The 15742-nt window shown below is 35.2% G+C and overlaps 1 protein-coding gene across 8 annotated transcripts in view; it reads right to left on the bottom strand.

The window, feature by feature from the left end:
- XIRP2 (xin actin binding repeat containing 2) overlaps positions 1-15742 on the bottom strand; it is a 351802-nt gene that overhangs the window by 18909 nt on the left and 317151 nt on the right. For all 8 annotated transcript variants that reach the window (XM_026454147.2, XM_023188124.2, XM_023188120.2 and 5 more), the window contains 2 exons: positions 1172-1282; positions 387-459 (listed from right to left, as the gene is read on the bottom strand). In XM_026454147.2, coding sequence (XP_026309932.1) covers positions 387-459; positions 1172-1282 — 184 coding nt within the window. The remainder of the gene's footprint in view (positions 1-386; positions 460-1171; positions 1283-15742) is intronic.

Genomic DNA, 15742 nt, shown 5'->3' with positions numbered 1-15742 from the left:
GAGAGCTGGACTTAATAGTGCTTAAATCTGTTATTAAAATTAATTCAGTATAGATAACAACTCTATTCTCAGGGAGCTTGATAAACATCAAGTTTCACTGTAGGTCCCTGAGGCAAAAAGGAATTCAGAGGTGGTTAGCTTTAAGGTTTAGAATGGATATATCATAGGATTGATGGCCAATAAACTAATTTAGAAACTTATTGCACCTATGCCTACAGGCAAAATCTAATTATTTGTAGAAATCCTATTCAGCATTCCCTGGAACCATGAGTCATAGTTACTAAAGTTACTCAGAGGGGAGGATTGTGCTTTGGAAGTCATCCATTCAAACTCAAACACATCAATAGGAGAAAGGAGTATTGGAGTCAATAATACCAGACTCTTACCTGTTTCCTGAACATATTGATGAAACTGAGATGCTTGGTTTATTTCCTTGGTGTGCTTTTCAAGATGAGAGACCTGTATTTACAGATAATTTGAAAATAAATTGTTTTTAAGAAGTCAATTATTTTAAGAAGTATTATTATTTACACATAATACTCTTCATTTTACAGTGATTTTCACCCAATACTTTAGTGTACATTGAAAGATGGTAATTAAGCCTCTATCATTTATTTTAACACATAGATTCACTTATAATAAAATATATTTGAATTGACGCCTAAAGTGCAATCATACTTTTATAGGGTGCCTATTTTACATTTATTTATTTATTTATTTTCTGAAATGGAGTCTTGCACTGTCACCTGGGCTGGAGTACAATGGTGCGAACTTGGCTCACTGCAACCTTCGCCTCCTGGGTTCATGTGATTCTCCTGCCTCAGCCACCTGAGTAGCTGAGATTACAGGCACATACCAGTACATCTGGCTAAGGTTTTTGGATTTTTAGTAGAGACGGGGTTTCACTACGTTGGCCAGACTGCTCTCGAACACCTGACCTCATGATCTGCCTGCCTTGGCCTCCCAAAGTGTTGGGATTGCAGGTGTGAGCCACCGCACCAGGCCCTATTTTACTTTTAAAAGAATTCGAACTTGAAAGTGGAGAAAGAAACACTGATAGGTATTGATACTAGATACATAAGTAACAATAAATACAAATGCTTACAACAAAGTCGTAATTTCCATACAGTACTGGAAAGTGTTTGAAAGTACTGCCTTTCTAAATAGTTACCATTTCTGTTCCATGAACATCAATTTTCTGTACTTTGGACCCTTCTTGTTCATTTCTTGCCATTTCCTGGCTGCTTTCTGAAGTGCCAACCTGGCTGCTATGAATTGCCTCCTGAAAGCAAACAGACAGACAGACAATGCCTTAAGAAAAGTAAAAATTTTAACTTTTTTTATTTGTGCAATTTCAGTGACAATTTCTGGAAAAAAATTGAGATTCTTTAGTATATTAGTTTTCTTGGCTGCTATAACAAATTACCACAAGTTTAGTGGCTTAAAACGGCATAATCTTAGGATCTTATACTTCTATAGGTCAGAAGCCCTGAAAGAGTCTTCCTGGGTGTTGGCCAGTATCAGAAAGTATGCATTCTGTTCTGCAAGCTGGAGGGGACAATCCATTTCCTTGCCTTTTGCAGCTTCTAGAGGCTGCCCACTTTCCTGGGCTAATGGCCCTTGCCTCTATCAGACTGAGAACTTCTCATACTGCCATCTATCTGATACTGTCTTCCACTTGTAAGGACCCTTATGATTACATTGGACCAACCCAGATAAGTGAATATTATCTCATCATCATAATATCATCTAATTAGCAGCCTTAATTCCATCTGCATCTTAATTCTCCTTTGCCATGTAATTTAATGTATTCGCAAATTCTGGGGACTGGGACATAGTTATATCTGGAGACCATTATTCTGCCTGCTACCCTTAGCAAGCAAAAGTGTTAATGATGCATTACCCAGTATGAGAAAGAGGAGCCTGAAAAAAAATATATGTATTTTTGTTGTTGTTTACAAGTCACATTTTTATGGTACAAAAAGACATACTAGTCTTCAAATTGGCCATCCAGTATGATGACATATCCAGAGTTCAGTTGAAGAATATAACCATTAAATGTATCCAATATAGATTATTATGCTAGTTTATGTCTCCCTATCTTCACATGTGGAACTACTCTTGATTTTGGTGAAGTTAGAACGGTTGACCCTTAATGAATTGCAAACTCGGAGCTCCTATTAATTTTGGTGATCCAGTCCTGCTTTTACTACAGAATGTGATTCTGACACAAGTATATGATTGATTGATTGACTGATTGATTGATTGATATGATGAAGCAGTTAGCATACTGCTAAAAATCTTAACATCCAAAAATAAGGATACAGACAGATGACTCTTTACAATAACATATTTTTGAATGTGCCTGAAGGTGGGACTTCACTTTTATCTTGATATCCAAATGAATAATAAATACTATTTTTGAGATTTGACTTTTAAAAATTTGTCTTAGTACAGAATAGTCGAGTGAACAAGGGTATATTATCATTATTAATTAAAATAGTATTACTAAAATGTTTTTTTGCAGTAAGTTAAAAAACTTTATAATATCAAATCCCAATCTCTTAAACTAATAATAAGTATAAAATTAATGCCAGTAGATGTATGAGACTTCTCGCCTCAAGGGTATTTGTTATACAGGGTTTAAAGTCTCATCAACCAAGGAGCAGTTAGTCATGTAGTTAGAGATGTTACAGTATAATCTGATCTTATTATGCTTTTCTAGGAAGGAGAATTAAGAAAAAAAAAGTTGAGGGCTTCCTAGAAGTCCTACATAAAACCAAAGACAAAATACGGACTTACACTTTTAAATGTAGATTGTATCTCATTAAATTGAAGACCACTGTAATTTCTTTTCCAAGCAGAATGCTTTCTAGGCCTAGTTAATAATCCACATATTTCAAATGATATTGGTAACATGTTTAACACACTGTTTGTGCTAAGATAAAGTTCACATAATGAATAAGTGAGGAGAGTACGCATGAATAAGATAGCAAACTTTCAGCAATACATTAATTCTATTCAAACACCTACTTGCGAGGAATGTTCTCAAAATCGAGGATAGAACAATGAACAAAATGCTTTAGTTTCTTGAGAAGGAGCATAGAAAATGAACAATCCATATTCATTCCTTCAAGTTCAAAGAATCAGAATTCCATATAACAAGATGCCTTGCATAATCAAGTTTTATTTGAGGCTACAAATAGCATTGTGCTGGAGAGAGCAATAACAATCATTGACAACTGCAGATATAAAAAAAAATGCATGGGCACTAATGACAGCTCTTTACATCTGTGACAAGTCTTTCCATCTATTAGGCATATAATGGGAATATTCTATGGCTTTCTCATGCACACACTGAGAATTAGGAAGTACCAATGAAATAGACAGTGAAGTAGCAAAGGAGAATGCACACCTGATCAGAACCAAGGTCCCTGTGAGGGGCACCGTGATCATTTCTATAGAATCATGTCTCCGCCTAGAGGCCTACATGCCCGCTGTGGCCTGGGGACATGCTTTATTTGGCCTACACAGTGATTTTAGAGTTTTGAATTAGGTAACATCTACAAAAATAAAAAATTCTTTCTGCTTTTAAAAACTCTGAAGACATGGTTAACACTGCGTTCATATTCCAACATGGCAGAGTCTGGCTTTTAATTGGGCATATACCTTTTAGCTGGCCACCATCACTATTATTAGCTAATATTTAAGAGCAAGTTGACATTAAAAAAAAAAGCAACAAAACTTGTCTGGTACCCATGGAAATTTGAGTTTCAGATACCTGTCACCAATCTGAAAGAGCAGAGTTAGTGACATAAATCTCTGTATTGAGAAAAATGCAAAATATTTGGAATAGAAAAACTGTAAATAAATGTAATTTTGACACATATTTTGAAAGTTATTTTCTGGGACAAACACTTTATAGTTAATGTGTATCTACTTGAGTAAAAACAATCTATGTCTATCATCTATACATATATTTTCTTGTAGGAAATGATACAAAATAAACAGTACAAATGTACATAAATTTTGTTTAAAGTCATAAGTTTCTACTTCAGCATTTATGTGCTATTTCCAGATAGAACTGTAATTGCCACACTAGTTTGGTATGTTAGCATCAATGCATCAATTTTACAGCCCCCTGGTTGCTGTATCTTACATAAAATACTCCTTAAAATATCCCAAGCTTTTGTTTCTACCATTTACTGTTTAAAATTTTCAACTAGTTTAGTTTGGATTTAAAACCTGACTTTCTTTCTAATTGTTGGTGTCTATAGAGTATAGGGTTAGGTAAAAAGTTGCATCATCATAATGCTCAGGCAGAAATCAAATTAAATAAAATGTTTTAAACAACTCTGGTCAGATCACCATGCATAAATTTACACCAATAATTCATAAAATTGGTTGCTGAAAATTAAATTTAAATATAGACCAATCTGCAAGAGACAAATGCTATTTTGTACACAGGTCAGTTAACCAGTAGTCAGGAATGGGAGATTAGTCCTAACCCTCTCCTTTACTAGGTATGTTGTATTCTTGGGAAAATCATGAAATCATACTTAAACTCAGGTCTTTCATCTCATGAGGCATTAAAAGAAAGGAAAAGAGATAATCTATGTGCTCTAACTTTGAAATCTAAAAAAGAAAATGCAGTACAACAGCAAGACAATATTATGGTGTCTGCATATGGTGTCACATCAGTCTGATGTGAGCTTATATATTAACCAACTATATCACAAAAATCTATTGTTGTTATGCACATCTTCTAAGGGGATTTATCTTGCACAGGAAACAGTTCGTATCCTGCCTATTCAACTTTCCATTTTTATATCATTATAGGGAAAGACATTGTAAATTTCCCAATAAAATTGTAAACTCATTATAGTGCAACGAGTAAGGAAAAAGGACAGACTTTTTAAAAAGTTTTTTTTTTTTTTTTTTTTTTTTTATGGCGATTCACTATTATTGTGACTCTTGGAAGTATATCCAATAGAAAAACACATGGGGAAAGACTGGCAGAATAGTAGATGGTAACTGCCTCACTAGTGTGGAAAAAGCAGAAGTTCATGTTCAATGCCAGTAATATAGCATTTTTACTAATCTCATTTTTAATAAAACTAGAAAAAGTTATGATACATTCATGTTATTTACATCTTTGTCAAACAGACATAAACCATACCAAAACAGACTGTTCATCTTAGCAAAAATGTCAGTGGATTCAAGCTTTGAAAGAATAATCAGTTTATTTTTCTTTTAAGTGGTGAGCATAACAATTTGTGGGTGACCATTGTATTTGTCTGGATTTAAATATATTAAAATTCAAACATTGAATTTTTTCCTTTTTCTCTGAGGTTTCTCTTTTAATTTTTATTAATTTTCCCTTACAAATTACAATATACAACTTGACATCTCTAAGGTATGAGCTTTATATAAAGGCTTTTCCACATTCATTATACCCTCTTAAAGACTAAGCTCAAAAATTACTTTCTTTTTGAAACCTTTCCTGACTCCTACACAGGATGCACTATTCTTGCTTTTTCTATTCCTGTGATATTATCTACCTATCACATTTCACAGTCATCATTTGCTAATATGATCCTCTCCTTTAACTGAACTGTGTCTATCACATACATCCTCAAATCCCAATGATTAGCTTCCATGCACACAGTAGATATCCAGTAAAACATCAAGGAATAAACACATGGGCAAATACAGTAGTCACTTTTTTTTAGTAGTGTGAAAATTTTATAATTTTTAATCTGCTTTGAAAATTGAGATTCCAAATTCTTCCACATAACCCTATGATTTCGTTTTGTTGTTGTTTCGGTTGTTCATCCCTTTGACACTAGCAATAATATGTCAGTCACTTTACAAAGTGCACTCAGAAAGAGGAGTCTCTTCACAGATGTTCATAGATGTGATCAGAACATCTATGGAAAAATATGCGCAATGCTGTGATACTGTAAAGGGTAGCTGACACCATCAGAGAAAGGAGAAGTCTGTACCAAGACAGCAATAAATACACTAGAAGCCCAGATCCCACCATTATGCAATATATTCATGTAACAAAACATGTACATGTACCCTCCTGAATCTAAAATAAAAAATATGTATACAAAGAGAGCAAACACACACACACAGGTAAGGATTCTTTCAACACAGGAAAATAAAAAGATATTCATGATGCTAAACAAACTAGTTTGCATGTTTTTTTGTGAATTGTTATTCACTGAGTTAATGGATCTGACATGTTGTCAAAGATCATGTAGAAACTGCAGTGGGATGCATTGGGCAGAATTACTATGACATTTAGTAACTATGCTGAGATATTTATGATGACACTGAAAGACAATGATTTATCTTCATTTTTTAATTTATAAAAATAAGAAAATAACATTAAGGGAAAAGAAGAGTTAACGCAATTCCATGTCCTAAGTCTTTATGTGACTCAATATACTCAGCAATGAAGGCTCCAGTTTTACTTAATTCAATAGTAGCTCTGCTAAAGTTATGGAAGTATGCTAGTTGGATTATTAGCTCTAAACATTCAAAACATTTTAATGTAGTGATTTTTTTCTTTGAAAGCGCTAAATTTTTAAACACGAGTGACCTTGTAGAGCTTCACTCATGCATTTATTTATTCAAACAACAGTTACTGAACATTGGCTATCTCAATGGCATTGGGCTAGGCATTGTCAGTATTGTTTAACACATTTCTGTGATCATATCTCTATCTATGCGGTATTATGTAAAAAAAAATATATATATATATATTTAATGATACAAAAAGGCTCAGTTAGCTTGCAATTCCCTTGAAACAAGAATGCTAAATATATACCAAAGCATGAATTATGCAGAGTTATTGCATTAATTTCTGAGAGAAGTGTTATCATTCCATTAATTTTAACTCTTCTTTGACTAAAAACAATTATGCTTCAGTAATATTTAGCTAGAAAGAGCAAAGAATCATTTTTAATAAAGAAAATAATTGGTTTAAAAGTACAAAATTTTGCTGTTATAAAAGGGAGGATTCTGAATAAGCAATGCTAGTTTTAGCAGCTAGAACTCTGACTGTCTTCTCCTGCTCTAAAAGTATTATTTATAGAGCCATATTCCAGAGGCCCAAAACGCTGAAGATTCATAAAAAGAACATATAAAAGATGCACTCTCAACTGAGTCATCAAACATATTAGTCATATAAATAGCAATATTTATTTGACAAACTAAAAATGCAGCTTACATAAAGACATTCAATTCACAATAAAGAAAGCATTTCAGAAGTTTTATGAAGATGTATATTAAAGATATATATGTATATAATATTTCAATCCAACATAGACACAAAGAATCTTAAACAGAGACACTAGGATATAAATAAACATAAATGTCCAACAAGAGGCTGAAACTTAGAGTCTTACAGGGAAGTGAAATTACAGATAAAAAGTTTACAAAAAGAATAAAATATTCTAAAGAACAAAAAAATAGAGGTAACATGTGTCCTATGCTAACTAACACCAACCAAAATTGAGAAACAGAACTCTACCTCTTGATTACCATCCCTTCCTCACCAATATCCAACTGATTTCTATGCCCTACCAATGCTGTCTATTGCGATTTAAATAACCCTTGAGTCTGTGTCCTCTTTACCCTAGAATTTCTGACCCATTTAAGTCCTCACATATTTAATCTGGACTATTTCAGTAGTCTCCTAATTTATCTTCTTCCATCTCACCTTAACCTATTTGTATCAATCTTATAAAGCCAGAATAATCTTTGTTAAAGACATACCTATTTATCTTACTCTCCTGTTTAAATTGTTTCAATGGCTCTTGATTGCCTTAGAAGAAAGTAAAAATTCTTTAACATGACATAAAATTTTGTTTATTATCTGACCTTTGCCACAATCTCCAGCTTTATGCCTCAGTTATGCCTCACTACACTCACAAATATATCATGTTGTTTTACCTTTTACACAAATTGTCCCTTTGCCTAGAATGCATTCTATATGCATGAAAAATTATTTCAAGTCTCAGCTAAAGCATTCTCCCTTCTCAGATGTCTTTCTTGATCCTCTTTCACCTGAACTAAAGTTTATCACAACTTCCTGGGGTTCCAATGAGCCTCATTTATATTTTCTGTCATAGAATTGGACACATTGCACTTGTAATTATTTGTTCTCGATCTGTCTCTCTAATAGAGTCAGTTCTTTGAGTGCAAAATAATGTCATACACATAACTGAATCTTTTGTGTCTAACATATGGTAGGTGCCTAATGATTATCAGCTACTTCAAAAAGTACATAAATATAAGGCCCAGCCTCTAGAGTCAGCCTTCCTGGGTTAGTATCACATTTGCTCACTTTTCTTGGAAAAGTTACTTAGGCCTCCCATGCATCCATTTCTGGTTCAAATAACCAAATAATAATACTGCCTCTCTCAGAAGGTTGTTGTGAAGAAGCAATAAGTTGATATATTTTTAAAAACCTGGCTCACAAGTGCTACAAATACCAAAGTGTTTGGTATCTTTACTTAACAAATATTTATTGCACACTTGTGTCAGACATTTTCCTAGTAATTCAGGATTTGGTAGTAAGCAAGGCCCTCCAAAAGACTGAGTAAAACTGGAGTTCAGCTACATCAATGAATTTTACTGGAGAATTTCACTGTAGAATTAAGTTCAGAAACTAAACAAGAAGCAAATCTCCCAATAGGTACATTTTTTTTCTCCACCAGAGAAGGAACAGATTTAGGGGGGTTAGTTACTCAAAGGGAGAAGGAAAAAGGAGCCTGTATGTATTGTGACACTTCCAAACCATTCTGGCTCCTGACACATGGAAATATTCTGTAGAGATATAGCCAGAGAGCGGGTTTGTGATCACCTATCCAATTTATTTACACTTCATCTTTCATGAACTCATACCTAGTGAACAGTCAGTTCATAATGATTTAATCTATTATTACACAATTCTTTGCAGGATTCTTCTTTGCCTGAAAGGTACTGTTGTATGATTCCCATTTTGACAGTAAAAAAATTAAGATTTGTAGATAATTTATCTTTATATCAGTCACAGCTCCCAAATTCAAGCACTGGAGCCTGACTGATTTAAACAGAAAAGGGAATTTATTGAAGAGGCATTGGGTGGTACGGGTGGAGAGTGTATCTCAAGAAATCTCCAGGAAACTGGAGAATAAGACTTGGAGGGTTTGTACCCAGTAACAGTACAGAATATAGTTGCAGAGACATCTGGTAAACGTACCCTGGTTGCTGCCACCAGCCTCAGACTCATTCACTGACAATGCCACCAAGAGTGTGTACTGGATGTTGCTTCTGAAATACTTACAAACTTACTGAAATTGCAGTAATCTCCTGCCACCAGCCATCACCAAAATTGATTATCTATGGTCCCTGCTTCTCATGTCACTAACTCTTATGCAAAACCTGAGATGGAGGTGATCAGTATAGTCTTGTTCGCACACCTGGGTCCTAGACATTAGCAAAGCTAGGAGAGTGAGTGTATGGTATTTGCAATTTCACTTAGTGGTGGCTGGTTCTACCTCATTGAGTGGTAGAATAGAAAATAGTTTTGATGTAAAAAAAAAAGAAAACTGTCCATTAGCCTTCCTAAGAAATATTATTTATGAATACTGAGATCTTCTTAACCAAATGGAAACCAGTTAAAAGCACAAGAAAAGGGGTGCCACTCATTTTTGACAATAGATAACATAGTAGAAAGCACTATCCAAATCTTACTAAAAAAACTGATTTGGGCTTATTTTTTGGTAACGTATGTTCCATGAGACGTTACAAACACATGCAGGAAGACTTTGAGTCAGTGCAGTTTTCCTGTTAAGGGTATCATAAAGAGCTGCTGTTATACTGAATTATACAGACCTCCCTCTCTCTTTCACTGTCCCTCTGAGTCTTTATGGCCATCAGTCCTTTTCACTGGGAGAGATGACATTTTAAATCCTTATATAAAATCCAAACAAGAAGGAAGAAAATTAATAAAACAGATCTGGCTTGGATCCAAGCATTGCAAGGTTATCTGCACAAACATGGCATCACAGGGCAATTATTAATTACGACAAAAATGATAACTTGTGTTTTCTTTAAAATAAATAAAATGAGGAAAACTGAAAAGGTAATAATTTGTAATTGCACTAATGATTGTATCTACGAGCAACTAGGGGAGTGAAAAGAGATTGGAGTGGTAGGACTGTTGGGTTATGGCCAAAATTCATTATCGGTTCAAGTAAGAAATCATGTAAATAAGTCATAACTAATTTCAGTCTCAGTATCTTCGCTAGTAAACTGCTGGGACAGAAGCTGGGGGAGCACTGAAGGAGACAGGAAGGGCTACCATTGATCAAGTGTTGTGAAGTCTCAGGAAAAGTAAAGTACAAGGCCCTTTACAGTTGAGTAACATCAAATTTCTTTAAGGCTCTTCCATGCTAGCATTCTACATGTTGATTTCAAATGAATTTAACCAGTACAAGTGGTTTAGGGAAGAATGCTATGTAAGTTTTTAAAATATCAAAGATACATCGTGAATATGGTGTACTAGAATCCCAGCAACAAGATATTTTGAATTAATATTTTTAACACCTAAAGTCAATAAGTGATGCATTCAACATGCATTTGTGAGGTACTTAGCATATAGACTTGATGGTACTATTTCTTATTATCATAATTCCTTATGTAGAAATGAAAGGCCTACGTTTTGAGGAAAGGAAGGAAAAGGAGTTCAGGGAAGAAATGAAAACTTCTTTCTTGATCTCAAAAATGAAAAAAGAAAAAGAAACTATGATGGGGGGGGTGGTATTTGTTTACAGTGTTAGAATGCTGATACAAAATGTTTATGGTAAAAAGATTCACAAAATGAACCCCAGCCTACAGTACTGACTTCACTGAAGTCCCAACAATCTCTCTCAATGTTTTTAAGCACTGCTATATGTTGAATTGCTATTAGATTATTGTAATTTGTACTCTGAGGAAAAGGAATAAATTTCAAATGCTACAGAAGGGTATACCAATATCTCTAGAGGGCACTGATATTCACCCAAGGGTAAGCAAGTTTGACTGAGCTCTTGGCTCCCCATCTGGAATCCATCTAGTGGTAGGTACATAATGTGGGTACTGTCCTTCTCAAAGAGTGAGAAACGAAGTGGCCTCCACTCGTTCCTGAAGAGGTGAACAATTTCCTCCTTTCCATGCCTAAATAGATACCCAGGAGCGAAGGATAAAGAACAAGTCCAAGAAAAAGCTCCTAGAAGAAGATGTAACCTCATTCCTTATTCTGTGTTGTTAAGATCTATGATGAAGCTAGGCAAAAATGAAGTCACCCTAACATATGTCTACAATAGCATGGCTCTAAGGACAGAACTTCTTAATGCCTCTTACTTTTCCCAAGCCTTGTGTTCTTCCAGTTTTTTTTAGCATGATAATTTGTTTGTAATTATGCAAATTAATAACTAAATGAACATCAGAAAGAATAGAGAAGCTTGATTCAAACCAATCATTTTCAAAGACCCACGAAGATGGGTTTATTTTGAGAAATACAGACCCAGAAGAAGCAGAAAGAGCTAATAATATATTCTGTCAAGTACTAACAAAAAGCACCCATTTTCATAAAAGTAACTATGTGGAAAAAGCATTTTGCAGACTTCACTAAGTTCTACAAGCATAATGAGTCTATAACATTAATGATTTCTTTTGTTGTTATATCTTTCCTTGATACTGACAAACTAGCAAAATCTAAGAAGTTAAAATTTTGTGGCTTGCCATTTCATTATAGCAATTTGAAAATAGAGTAAATTTAATTAGCATATTAGAATATATTGTCTAAACACTTGAGAATTCTATTTAATATAGTTATACAAAAAGATCTGCTTTTATATTGTTAAGCTAATATGAGCCTTCAGACAGAAGGGGCAATAGAAAAATGTCTCTTCTATTTCAACTTTCCCTAGATGTACACTCCCTCTGATCAAAGAAAATATAAAATTCCATTATGTCAAAAGATCTGTATTTTACATCTTTGTTAACATCAAATACTTCTTGAGATCACCTAATTAAGTTTGGAGGAAACTCTTGCTGTGACCTTTTGTCTTTGGGGGAAAGGATCTAGGTGCCATTTCCTCAACAACTCAAGGCCTTGTGATGAGAACAGCAGCACTCCTTTTTCCGCAAAGCAACCCCAATTTATTTTACTTTAAAGGAGTGAAGGATATATCTGTAAGTGTACATTTCTTTTCTAAATGAAATTGAAAATAGGTTCTTTAGGAACAAATAGGATTATAGAAACAGAAGGCCCACGATACTATTACGAAGAAAACTTGTGGTATTGGTACTTGAATAATTGGGGTAAATGCTGTTTCTACAAATCCTATTTTGGAAAATGAGTAAAATGAATCATAGAAAGAAAAGAAACCAATGATGATTTTTAAAAAGCAATTGGATCTGTGCTTGCAACTCAGTCTTACTAATGGATATCTGTGCTATCCACCGAGGCCCTGACTTCCTGAGAAAAAGGGCCAGGGCACCCTCTACATGTTAATGTTTCTAACCACCTGCCAAGTCACCAGGAAGATTAGTGTACTTAGCTTTTTTCAGCAAAGTAAAAGAACCCAGCTGAATGGACACACTATACAGACTGCAGCATTTCCCCAAGAAGATGTTCCGCAAAAGACACAGACAGACATTCTACCTGTGTCTTCAGAGTGTAGACTGGGAATGAGTTTCCCTTTATGATGCTGTACTGGAACGGCTGCCATGCTACCACAGGGGAGGGAGGAGTGAATCCCTCTATGCATTAGCAGTCTAACTCATATACCAATAGGTTCTGCAGAAAGAAGCTGAAATGGCTTCTTTCAACTTGCAAAGGGACTGTGACTGAAACTTTATGGTCATGCCTCAGCAGACAGTTAGCAATTACCATCGGCTTCATTTGGGACTAGCAGAGGTTGAGAGTTATAGTGTGTGGCTATAACGTAATGTGATTCATGTTAGTAGAACACGGAAGACAGTCTGATTATATTTTATGGGCACACCTTCAATCCTAGGAAAAGTCCACACAGTGGTTTAGTTATGTTAAGATCTAAAAAACTATAGGCAGTTTCACTACATAATTTAATAAGGTTTTTCACTTTATAATTAAGTAAAGCTCTGTCTTTCACAAAACAGTATTATTGATACAGAAATACCAAAGATACAAACCCAAGACACATTAGATGTATAGGTTGCATCATCCTTTGAAAATAAATTTTTAATGAAAGATTGCAAAAAGAAATTATAGAGAAGTAAAGTTTCAGTCTTAATTATTGGTGTATCAATCTAATAAATTTTAAAAATTCCTTAATTTATTTTTGTTCTGATTGTTTTGTTTACTTTTAATGTTTTAATATATTTTCCTTCAGTTAATTTATATCATTCTATCATTTATTATCTGTCTCCCAGGCTGGAGTGCAGTAGTGTGATCATGGCTTACTGTGGCTTTGAACTCCTGGGCTCAAGCCATCCTTCCACCTCAGCCTCTTGAGTAGCTTGGACTACAAGCACATGCCACCATGTTTGGCTAATTAAAAAATATTTTTTCTTTTGCAGAGATGGGGTTTTGCTATGTTGCCCAGGCTGGTCTCTAACTCCTGACCTCAAATGATCCTCCCACCTTGGCCTCCCACTTTGGCCTCCCAAAGTGCTGAGATTATAGGCTAGTTTATTTTTAATATTCTAATATATCATACATATGCAGAAATTACTGTTTCAATATAGTCTACCACCAACAAAGGAATTACCTGGGATTAGGGTATCAGTAAATTGGTTGTTTGGCTGGCTAATATTTATTATTTTCACCATGATTTCTTTAAGCCTTTGCTTTCTCTGGATTCTTCAGTCTCCTATTCTATTTTTTGACAGCAATAGTTATCTCAAGAGAAATGTCAACATAAGAAGAAGGCCCCTGCTATCAGAGTGTGAACAGAATGACATGGGCAGGCAATAAGCCTCAGATCAGAAATCAAGAAGGGAGAGGTCAACCCTGGGATGGCAAATCTTGCCTTACGTTTGCACTGTCATAGTCATTGCTGCACATTAGAATCACCTAGAGAGCTATCAAATCCCCCTGCTCCTTGAGCATTCTCCAGAACAATTAAATCAATTATGTGGGCTGCCCGGGGAATTCCAGTGTACAACCCAGCATAAAGAGGGCTTAAATGCTCAAAGTTCCCACTGGGATTCCACGCCCAAGCTGAACAAGGAGGATGGTTTGATTCCAGATCTTTGTAGAGTCATGGTAGGGGTAGAAGGTGATGTTTCGGAAGCTTGGAAAAGATGCCCTGGTTCAGGCCCAGAGAGATTTGGGAACCTACAGACAGAGGACTCATCGAAACTTGCTACCACTACATCCCTATAGCATAACCCAAAGAAGCCTGAGTAGAGTGGGGAGTAGGGCTTTGTGAAGGAGCGTGGGGTGCATGTTAGAGAGATCAGTCTCATGCAGGCCTTTATGAGGGCAAGGGAAAAAGTAATGGTTTGTTGGGGCTTGAAGAAAAGGCTTTTCTATCTTTCATCTTGGGAAATGCAAGTCTTCATGCGGTTGCTTTGTGTTTTTGCTTTTGTTTTCCTAATAGTTGATCTAGGCAGTTCTAAATGCAGTTAATTTACTTCACAACTTGAGCAAGAATCTTCTTCACAGAATATAATTCTGTTGATTCAGTTTCTATAAAAAAGAGCATGGGATCCTGACACAATTTACAGAGCTATAGGAAGGTGGATGTGGGTAGGAAGAGAAGAGACACAGATTGAGTAGTAGGAGAAAACCAGCCGCAAAATGGCAAGGAAGCAGCACCATGGACACAGTTTTGAAAAGTGGTAATAAAATGGGCAATCATGAGCATGGCAAAGATAATTTTGAATGCAAGAGTAGAGAAAAAAGTCAATTCATGAAATATGCATCTCCAAACCCATAACTGGATCTGCGTTTGCATTTCCACTTCTTGCAGAATTGAAAGGAAAACAGAATTACTAGTATAGAGCAAAGCTGATTTGTTGTATGGCATAGTCAGGAACTGAGACATCCCATTAATAGATAATTTCAGTCAACTGAATTCTGCATCAACCAGCTTGTGCAGATCGTGCCGCATGAATATTACTGATGATAACTGGTTGAGGCTATTTTGCTCTATTTAGCAAACTCTTGGTCTTCCAATTCTGCTTCAGCATTGAAAAGTTAATCTTATTGTGTTATTTTCATCATCAAAGCCCACTCAGCCACAGGCATGAAGAAAGAGCTGTAGAGGATAAACAGATTAAAGGGCCTGGATTTGGAAGGAAAAATCAATGAAAGATTTGTTATGAGAGTTTTAATTTTTAACAGAGTAAGACTGCTGAATCTAATCTGTCTATGAACCTTATTTATGTGACTCTTGAGAACAATGTTTGTGCTGTTTTTGTTCTTTGTTTTCTTGAGATCAAGTTGAGACCCTGCTATGATCACTCAGCCTGTGGAAGGTTCATGAGTATTCGCTGGCCTATCTGCAGAAAGGTCTATGTGATTCCATCACCTGTGCCGAATAAAAAGCAACAGTTCTCTGGCAAATATGGGTCCTTATTTCTGAGCATGTTGATCAGACACTGGCTTCATTCTATTAATATTGTTATAGAAATATATTTACTTTCATTTTTCCAATTGCACAAACCAGAAAATGTTACAACGTAGATTTTTCCTCTACCTTTTCTTTCCCTT

Source organism: Piliocolobus tephrosceles, chromosome 11 (genome assembly GCF_002776525.5).
Source record: "Piliocolobus tephrosceles isolate RC106 chromosome 11, ASM277652v3, whole genome shotgun sequence".
NCBI classification, from domain to species: domain Eukaryota; kingdom Metazoa; phylum Chordata; class Mammalia; order Primates; family Cercopithecidae; genus Piliocolobus; species Piliocolobus tephrosceles.
This window is presented reverse-complemented; position numbering and strand designations above follow the sequence as displayed.